Below are 11,136 nucleotides of genomic sequence, written 5' to 3'. Positions count from 1 at the left end.
CTCTCTATGAAGCATTATATGCACATGTCATTCTTGAACTCAGCAATTGTGATTAAATGCACAAGATTTTCATAAGATTGGGCCCATCAACATTTGATAATAGAAAATGGAGATGTTCCTCAGGACTCAGCTCTTTTCTGTTAATCTACAAGCATTCAACACTATTTAGAGGGAGAGACTAGTTAGGCCACACTAATCCCTAAGGATATGTACGTGGTTAATGGTTTCTGGAGCTGGGAGAGACATCATCTTCAGTGGAGTACCCACTAGTAAGTTGAACATGCTTCTGCAAATAATCCCTCACTCATGATTCTGTGGGTAATCCTAATGAAACCTATTGGGTCACCAAGAGAAAATCATGAGGGTAGATTGAGTTAAGCAGTGTGACATCTAAGCCAGCCAGAGCTTTACATGAAGGCCGTATCTTAAAAACATTAACATTCTGGGACAGTGAGATGGTTCGGTGGATAAGACCCTTGCCACCAAGCATTGCAGCTAGAGTTAGATGTCAGGAACCCATATGGAGTAAGAATTAAATCAACTCAAACAAGTTGTCCTCTGATGTCTAAGCAAGTGCTGCGGTAGTACACATGTACACACAGGTAAATAGATGATAGATATAGATAGATTAGATGATGATGATAGATGATAGATGATAGATAGATAGATAGATAGATAGATAGATAGATAGATAGATAGATAGATAGATAGATAGATAGATAGATAGATAGATAGATAGATAGATAGATAGATAGATAGATAGATAGATAGATAGATAGATAGATAGATAGATAGATAGATAGATAGATAGATAGATAGATAGATAGATAGATGAGAGATAGATAGATGAGAGATAGATGATAGATACAGAGATGATAGATGATAGAAGATAGATGATTGATAGATAGATAGATGATAGATAAATAGATAATACCTATACAGAGATATATAAACAAGATATATAGAAGAAAAATATTGACATTCTAGCTACTCAAAATTAATATCACAGTTCAATGACATTAATTACACTCAAACTGAAAAATAACTACTATTATAATCCATCTCTAGAAATTTCCCATCTTTCCATAGAGGAATATGCAATCGTTTAAAATAACTTTCCATCATTCCTCAGTCCTAATAAATGGCAGCTGTATTATGAAGTTTAAGAAAAATTAAAACATTGCCAGCAGACCTCCAAAGAGTGCACAGTTCTGGCCTCCAGCTGGCCTCCCACTGGCATAGCATTGAGAACCCAGGGGACTTCTTGAGGGCACCCAGATCCTGCCTCCACGTGGTGAAGGAAACCTGAGTGTACTTGACTGGAATGTGAATTGGGCTTCTGTGTATACTGCTGAATAGATGATCTGAAGCCATCAGGTCCCTCTAAATTAAACCTGAGAGAACCTGAACCCTGTAACAACCAGGTTTACATAACCAATAAAGAAACTATCTAGGCACCCTAATAATACAAACAGGAGCATACTTCAACCTAATTCTCATATCAGAATCATAAACAACAAAAGAAATTCACATAACAAAACCAAAGGAAACAATAACAACATGGAAAGTCAAAACACTATGTGCCCACCAAACTGCACCCATTCTGCAGAAGAGTTCTACAAGAAGAACCCCCTAGAAATAACACAGGACACTGAATTTAAAAGAACAATCATAAACATGATCAAGGAATTCAATGAATTTAAAGAACACATGAACAAATGAATCAAAGACCTAAAAGAAGATAGGGATAAATTTCTCACTAAATTCACAAAAGAGATAGAAACATCAAAGAAAACTCAGGCAGAAATGAAGAAGGAAGTTTCAAACTCAATAAGCCAACTTGAAACAACAGAGGAAATCCTCACCACTAGAACGAAAGACATGGAAAACAGAATATCAACACTGAAGGATAAAGTTAAAGAACTGGACCACTCAAGTCACTCAAGCAAAGAGTATGGAAAATTTTAAAAGACACAGGAATGGAATGTGCAAGAGATGTGGGACACCATGAAAAGACCAAATCCATGGATCATAGGAATAGAGGAAGAAGAAAATGTCAGGTTAATGGTGTTGAAGAGAGCTTAAACAGGATTGTAGAAGAGAATTTCCAGAAATTAAGGAAAGACATTCCCATACAAATACAGGAAGCACATAGAACACCAAATAGACAGGATCAGAAAAGAAACTCCTGACATATCATAGTAAAAACACTAAATATACAGAACAAAGAGAGAATACTGAAAGCAGCTAAAGAAAAACAACATGTCACAGAAAAAGGGAAGCTCATCAGAATTCCAGCTGTCTTATCAATGGAGACTATGAAAGTCAGAAAAGCCTGGACTAAGGTATTTCCAGATGCCATCCCAGAATAATATACCCAACAAAAATGTCTATTATACTTGAAGGGGAAGAAAAATATTCCATGACACAAACAGAGTGAAATACATACCCACAAAACCAGCCCTTCAAAAAATACCTGAAGCAATACAGAGAGCTGAGAGAGAAACAATTATACCAGAGGGGTAACAAAAGAAAATAAATAAAGGTGCAATCTAGGAAACACAAAATTACACAGAGAACACAAAAAGTAATCAAAATGACAGCAACCAATACGCATCTTTCAATAATAACCTTAAATATCAATGGACTGAACTCTCCAGTCAAAAGACAGAGACTAAGTGAATGGATTAAGAAACAAAATATATCTCTTTGCTGTCTGCAAGAAACCCATCTCACCTTCAAGGACAGGCACTACCTTAAGGTCAAAGGATGGCAAAGAATATACCAAGCAAATTGCATTAAGAAACAAGCAGAGGTTGCAATTCTAATAGCTGACAAAATAGACTTAAAGGAAAAGTAATCAGAAAAGACAAGGAGGTTCACTTCATTCTGATCAAAGGAATAGTTGACAAAGGAGTTATTACAATCCTTAACATCTATGCACCAAATTCTGGTGCACCCAAATTCATAAAAATAACACCACAGGACTTCAAGACACAGATTAACACCAACTCAGGAATAGTAGGGGACTTCAATACCCCACTATATCCATGACACAGGTCAGCTGGACAAGGAATTAACAGAAAGACCTCTCAACTAAATGATACCATACATCAAATGGACCTAACAGACATCTTTCATGTCAGGACATGGGTTTGCTTTGCTTACCAGGGGACCTACTGGCTTCAGGGCAGAGGGTCTGATTGGTGACAGAGTCATAAACTCTGGGACCTGTGTCTTCCCAACAGGACAATTTATTATAAAATTCAGATGGTTTTTATACATCCCAAGGAACTAGCAGTCACATGGAATATGGCAGTCACATATAAAGATTTAGGGTACAAAGAAACAGGACATTTAGTCTGTTAGTTGGTGCCAGAAGAATTCTTAAACTTTCACTCAAGGTTATCAATGTCCATTTAGTAATTTATTGGCCACAATGTTTTCTTTCTTAGCGTTAAAAGCATGGTGAACTTTTAGCTTTTAGCTCAGGAGTAAACCTTTAACCTGGCCTAATCTCTTATCCAGGGATAGCTGAGTTATTTATTTGTTCAGGACAAGGAGATGAGCTAAGGGTTGTTGACCAAGACACTTTCCCACAGAGCAGGGAACCTGCACTTTTATGACCAGGCCACATCCTCCTGCCAGTCTACCAGTGTTCTGCAAGACAGGGATTATGAGAGCCACTGTTTTCAGTGCCCCTCCCTTTGGCAGATAATGCAGTCTGGACCTTTAAGTTTTAGGTTCAGCTCACCCTAGGGCCTGGCATCCTGGTTTCCTACATTTTTTATTATTCCACCCAAACACCAAAGAATACACTTTCTACTCAGTGCCCCATGGAACTTTTTCAAAAATTTACCACATACTGGGCCACAAAACAAATGTCAATAAATACAAAAATATTGAAATAATTCCATGTATTCTACCAGACCACATAGCAATAAATCTCAAAATCAACACTGGATGAAGCCCTAGTCACTACATGAACTCATGGTGATTGAACAACACACTCCTAAACAATGAGTGGGTCAAAGAAGAAATTAAAAAAGAAATAAAATAATTCCCAGAATTCAATGAAAAGGACAATACAACACAACACAACCTCACAGTCCTAAGAGGGAATTTTATAGCTCTAAGTGCCTACAGTAAAAAATTAGAAAGAGCCCAAATAAATGACCTAACACTGGAACTCAAGGCTCTGGAAAAGCAAGAACAAATAAAGCCAAACCCAGCAAAAGAGAAGAAATAACAAAAATCAGAGCAGAAATTAATGAAAGAGAAACAAAGAGAACAATACAAGATGAAATAGAAACAAAACAACACAAAGAATCAATGAATCTAAGAAAAGCTAAACAAGATAGACAGACCCTTAGCCTAACCAAAAGAAAGAAAAAGAAAACCCAAATCAACAAAATCAGAGATGAAGGGGTAAACATCACAACAGACACCCAAAAGATCCAGACCATTATAAAGGAATATACTACTAAATCTGAAAGTCTAAAAGAAATGGATGGATATCTGAAATCATGGGAATCACCAAAGTTAAACCAAGAAGATATCAACAGTTTATACAGACCCATAACATATAAGGAAACTGAAACAGCAATACAAAGTCTCCCAATTAAAAAAAGTCCAGGCCCAAAGGCATTTATAGCTGAATTCTACCAGACACTTAAAGAAGACTTCCAATAAATACTACTTAAATTATTCAAAATGATAGGAACAGAGGGAGAACTCTGAAATTTCTTCTATGAACCTGGCACCACTCTAAAACCAAAGCCAGGTAAATATACAACCAAAAAAGAAAACTATAGTCCCATATCCTTAATGAACATAGATGCAAAAATTTGCAACAAAATACTTGCAAACTGCATATAGACACACATCAAAAAGATCATTCACCATGATCAAGTGGGCTTTATCCCAGAGATGCAGAGATGGTTCAATATATGCAAATTAATAAACATCATTAGTCCTATATATGGACTCAAAAACCACATTGTTCCATGGGACTATGGAACATCTCTCAAAATATCCTGTAAATGTGGTGAATCTCCTGTCCTCTTGTTTAGGGAGGACATGGAGACCTCATGAGATGGACTTGAACCAGCATCTGGTCTACAAAGAGGAGGGTCTCAACTTAGAGGAAACATCTCATTCATGTTTCCAAGTGAAGACAGACATGGTCAAACAGGACCTTTGACTTACCTTCACATAGATGGAACTGGTAAAAGAAAGCAGCCAACTCCTCCCAAGCCCATGTGACCCCTGATGAAAGATCCTCAAATGACCTTGAGTGTAAAAATAAATTGATTTATTTGGGCCAACTCTATGATCTTAAACAACCAAAAGGAAAGTATAACCAACGAGTAAACTCATCAGTATAGTTCTTTAAGAGTTCAAGGGGATGCACGACCCAGACATTAGGCTTAAGTCTGTATAAAAAGTTATTTGGAAAATTCACCTTGATGATTTTGTGCCTAAAGTGCTGCTCAGATGTAAGGCTTCAAATCTTGGTCTCCAATATTGTAGTGCCCACCTGTAGCTAAGAGAGACAACCAGCTATTGTTCAAAATGATGGATAAATTTGTTTTCTCCTCCTATCTAGAAGCCTTTGAGAGGGAACTGACACTGATGCTAAGCACTCCAACTGCTATCAAAATGCCTGAAAGCAAATCCTGAATCCATCAACCTAGAGTCCAGCCTTGGAAGAAAAAAGAAAAATGAGGAGAAACCCAATAGAAGGATGCCTTTGAAAGCACTTGTCAAGAAATTCTAATGGACTCTCATATGAAGATTTGAAAATTGCCCTCTTCTGACTTTTTTCTAGTTCCCTGTCTAGAACTTGCAACACTAATTACTCTTGCTTTTACTTCTCCTTCACATTTCCTATTCAAGATCCAAGGACTTTCTTTTCCCATTAGAGATAAGAGTTATGCAATCTGCAAGTCTTTTAGATAGACCCACTGAAGGGGTACTCCAATTGCCTCTCCCTGCATCCCTGTTCAGCATGGAAGAAGCCAGAGTGGTCGGGAAAGAGAGTTCAGAATATAACTTTTTCCTTTTGTTCAAAATGAACTGTCTTAGTAACCAAATGGAGCTGAAAAGCTATTTTTATCTTGGCTGTCATAGGGGAAGGGGAAGAGCTGAGGATATGGCTTATTTGATAAAGCACTTGCCATGCAACCTTGAGGCCCTGAGTTTGATAGCCAGAACCCACATAAAAATTTGGCACAGTGCTTTTAGCAACACACTGTTCCAAAGGCCAAAAACGTCAAAATGTCAAAAGTATGTGGGAGCTTGTATCTAATCCTTAAAAAATTTTAGGGTTACCTCTTTAGAAAGGGGGATGTTAGAAGGGAGGGAGTGGGCATGGATTTGATCAAAACACCTTATATGCTTGTATGAAATTCTCAAAAAAGTTTTTGTAAAAGTTAAAAAAATTAAAACCTCCCATTAATAATTCATATGAACAAAGAGGAATTTATTATAAAAGTTTGCATTAATTTGTATTACTTTTTCTTTTTAAATATTTTATTGAGTTTTTGTACATTTCATATACTAGATCTTGATCAAATTTAGAATCCTCCCCAATCAGTACTCTCCCATACCGCCCCCCGCACTGGATTTCATGCATTCTGACATATATGTTAAGCCAAGCATTAGTTCCTAGATATTCCCTCTGAGCAAGTTCATTCATTGAAGACTAGTCAGCCTACCTAGAATCATTCCCTCAAAGAAGAACTACTCTAATTCACCCAGCAGTACTCAGTTACAATAGTTCTCTGGCTAGGATTGAAGAGAGCTGCCAATTTCCCTCATCCTATGCTGAGATTTCATTTAACTGAGTTGACATAGGTCTTGTGCATGCTGTCACCATTGCTGCAAGTTCATATGAAAAGTTTCCAGTGGCCTGAAAGGTTCTGTTTCCTTATCTCTGTGCAACAAACCTGGCTCTTACAATTTTTCTGTACCCTCTTCCACAATGGTTCCTGAGCCGTGCGTGGGTAAGTAAGGTTTAATTGTAAGAGTCCTATTCAGGGACAAACACTCTGCAGTCTCCTGTTCTCTAAAACTTAGTCAGTTGTGGCCTTCTGTGTGCATCATACTTTTTTGTAGGAGGAAGCTTCACTGGTGAGATTCGAGGTGTATATTAGTATTCTCTCTACCCCCTTTTCTATTGTGTTCCATGAGCTTTAGGTATAGAGGTTCCACTGTAGATGTGTCATTTAGATCTGTGCATCTCTCAGACATATAGTGTCTGTGTGTGACCAGTTGTGGAACTCTGTAATAGCCTTCATCTGTTGCAAAAAAAGAAGCTTCTTTGGTGAGTGGTACATGGTATACTTGTGTGTAAATATAAGGATCCACATTTAATATACAGTTAGAAAGCTCATTTGTCTAGAGTTATGACAGAGATAGGGTTTTCTCTATGGTGTGTGATGTCTTCAGCCATGTGTGTTTGGCTTTGATTGCAGTGCCACCCATGAATTACTGCCCACTGAGAAAGCTTTAAGTCCAATTAAATAGCCGTTGATTACCCCCTAGATAAATGCACCAACACTGCACTGCTACATGTGTTTTGTCAGTCATTATAGTGGTTATTAGGCTTTGAAGCTGGGGTTGGATGGACCATTGATTGATTTTTTTCTCCCTTAGCAGCTTGCATAGTATCCTCTAGAATTATGAGATTTACAGTTCAGGGCAGTGGCTTCCAGGTCAGTTCCAGCTCCAGCTCCAGTGCTCCAAGTCCTGTGTCTGAAGTATTTTCTGTCTTCAACAACAAGGTCTTACCTTCAAGTTCTGGGAGTTAATTAAGGGTCGTTGGAATAGCCTGTGTTATTTGGGAAGTCTCACGGAATACCCTGCCTTGCACTGTGTTGTTATATAGTCTTCAGGCATACACATGCAAGCAGGTTCAGATATTCTATGTGTATTTTTCAGGAAGGGGTTGAGTTACTACACTCGACCATGGGTTTTCATACCACCTAAGCTTTAGTTATCCCTGTTTTTTTTACATCACCTAAGGTTTAGTTATCCCTCCTCTCACACTCTCTTCCTGTATAACCTCCCTCCCCCTTCCCTAGTTTAAGTATGCTCATTTCCCCCATTTTCCCTCTGATTATCTGTTATTCCTATTATTCCGCCTCTCATGAATCCCTTCTTTCCTTTGACCACCATGGTTCCTTGTATGTCTTTCCCTCCTATTTCTCAATAGAATACCTCCATTTTCCCCATTTCCCCCTCTTAACATGTTTTCTGTTATTATTCTCTCCCTCTCTCAGGCCCTTTCTCTCCTTTTACTTCTGTGCTTCCTTTTTACTTCCCTGGCTCCTGCTGTTATATTAGAAATGGATGACATACACCCTGAGATTAAATTATTCTGTTGTAGAACATTCTCAGGCCACTTTTAATGTCTCTGTTCCTCAGGCTGTAGATGAAGGGATTCAGCATAGGGGTGACCACAGAGTACATCAATGAGGACACAGCACTGTTTCTGTAAGAGTCTGAAAGAACTGATCCAATATATACACCAATCCCTGTTCCCCAAAATAAGAAAACCACTGAGAGGTGAGATACGCAGGTGGAGAAGGCTTTAGACCTCCCACTTAAGGATTGCATGCTCAGAATGGAGGACACAATTTTATAGTAAGAAAAAAGGATCCCTGAGATGGGAAACATACCATAAACGATACTAAGTAAATATGGGAAGGCACCCTGCTGATAAAAGGAGTCTCTGCATATGAAGCCGAGCCCATAGGCTATCCGGACATGGAGAGACTGCTACTTTACACAACAGGGGTCCCCAACAGTCATCTGTAATGCAACCAAAAGATATATCTGGGTCTCCAGAAAGCTAAGTAAGAAAGACACCAGAAGTAAAGTGACACAAAAACGAGGGTTCATGATGACATGATAATTCAAGGGATGGCAGATGGCCACAAATCGGTCATAGGCCACCACAGTCAGAAGCATGTCATCCATACATCCAAAAGTGACAAAAAGAGACATCTGAGTGAGACAACCCACGTGGGAGATGACTCTGCTGTGGATTTGGATGCTCACAATCAAATTTGGAACTGTAGTGGAGATTAAACCCATATCAGCCCAGGACAAGCTCCAGAGGAAGAAATACATGGGGGTGTGGAGGTGGGAATCAGCGTGGACAGCCCGGATGATGAGCAGGCTCCCAGGCATAGAAACCAAGTACATGGACAGGAACAGTCCAAAGAGGATGGGCTGAAGTTCTGGGTCCTCAGAGAATCCCATGAGATAAAATTCTGAGACAAGTGTCAGATTTTGTGATTCTCTATTACTACGACACCTTCAAAATACAGAAGATCAAAACAAAGAAAAAATCAATAATATCATTTTGTAGGTACAGTGACCAATTCTTCAATAGATAAGTAGATATAATGATACATATATACACTACTATACATTCTTATACATAAATGATATGTAAAAATTGTTTATTTTCTGTGTTTATATAGGCTATCTCTAGATGAACCTGGGTGTTCTTGAATTCATGGTTATAGCAATTTTCTTGCCTCACATTTGTGAATACTGGGATACTGGGATCACAAGTGTTTTGAAACATAGCCAAACACTATATATGTGACTCTCTCTCTCTCCCTCTCTCTCTCTCTCTCTCTCTCTCTCTCTCTCTCTGTCTCTCTCTCTCTGTGTGTGTGTGTGTGTGTATTGTAGTTTGTCTTTGAAACAGTTTTTTTTAATATTCAGAATGTGTTACTGTGTGGTGTTTTGTTTTCTTCTGTATTGTTTGTTTTGTTGGAGATTGGGTTTTGCTGAACAGCTCATCTATCCTTGAACACATTATGCAGTGAAAACTGTTCTCAAAAGAACAGTCATCATGCCTCAATCTTCTGTCTACAAGCATGGACAACATATGATATATATTTTTACAATGAAAATTAACAACTGAAATATTTATACTTTAGATGTGTGCACCTTCAACAATACTTATCATTATTAGAAAAGTTTAAGCATTATGCCTCTTTTTGAAAGTCACTCAATTTCACAAGTTTACAAGGCCAAGAACATTATAGGCAATAAATTTATGTTCATAGTAAAACACAGTTTAGTCATTTCAGAAAAATATATGAGGGTGAGAAAGATGCATCCATATTTAAGAAAAGAACTTATCATCATTTCTAAATGGAATTAAGCAGCAGACAAATATGCCTTATTGTATTCTAAGACAATGGTATAAATTACTTTGCAGCAGATCACATAATAAATGAATTTGCAAAATTTGACACAAAATCAAGTTATTTCTTAAAGGAAACATATTGTTATGCTCCTGTCTATACTTTCAACATCTACCATTCTAGGACTTGTCTATTTTCATCCTCTATTTCATCATTTGCTTGGTGAAATGATAATTAACATTTGAAAGTATTAAACATACTTCTTTCATTGTTGGCTTTGGAAGACATCACATTTTGAGAAACATAGACAATTAACTCAATATTTTCCATCATGTCAGAGTGAAAATATAGCATTAGAGAGTACTGCACCTGCTGTTGATCAAAAAGATTAAATGATAAGAATTTTGTTTGGATTGTTATTTAATATGGAGGCAGTTATGAGCAGAGTACACTAACATTAAAAGTAAATTAAAGAATCTGAAATATTATTTGTTCAGTTCTATTTTTTTATCAACCTTAAAAATATGTAGTGAGAAAACGGCTCCTTACTGTGTGTTAGAATCCAGTTCAACAGGTGACCCTACCCCAGTGTAGTAAAGCCTCATAACACAGGCCATGGGGCCTCTGAAAAACAGGAATTGAGTCAGCATCTGCTGCTCCAATGAGGGGACAGTTTCAACATAGTCTGTTTCCTCAGATAAGTTTAGAAGATAACAGGCCTCTGCACCCATGACACAACTGCTGCAAGAGCTGTCTCAGCACAAGCTGCTTGCCCCTGATAAGTTTCGCAATGTATAGACCCCTGCATCCCGCCAAAACTATTTTGAATTATTTTTCCCACCTTCCACATTTCCTAACCGCCTCTAAAATCCTCCAGCCAGTAGCCTTCAAACTGGTGGTCTTGCCTCAATCCCAAGGTTTGAAAGCCACCCCAGGTGACTTCCCAAATAAACCATGCTTTTGT

General features: G+C 37.9%; 1 protein-coding gene across 1 annotated transcript; it reads right to left on the bottom strand.

Moving 5' to 3' along the window:
- Nucleotides 1–8,373: 8,373 nt before the first annotated feature.
- LOC103733971 (olfactory receptor 7E24-like) lies at nucleotides 8,374–10,903 on the bottom strand. The gene is made up of 3 exons (XM_029563439.1): nucleotides 10,722–10,903; nucleotides 8,799–9,325; nucleotides 8,374–8,666 (listed from the first exon to the last, which is right to left on the bottom strand). Exons 1-3 carry the CDS (start codon nucleotides 10,901–10,903, stop codon nucleotides 8,374–8,376), a joined length of 1,002 nt encoding a protein of 333 aa, XP_029419299.1.
- Nucleotides 10,904–11,136: the final 233 nt, after the last annotated feature.

Source organism: Nannospalax galili, unplaced genomic scaffold (assembly GCF_000622305.1).
Source record: "Nannospalax galili isolate Female #2095 unplaced genomic scaffold, S.galili_v1.0 scaffold896, whole genome shotgun sequence".
Taxonomy (NCBI): domain Eukaryota; kingdom Metazoa; phylum Chordata; class Mammalia; order Rodentia; family Spalacidae; genus Nannospalax; species Nannospalax galili.
Note: the sequence above shows the minus strand (reverse complement) of the source record. Positions and strands in the feature narration are given on the sequence as shown.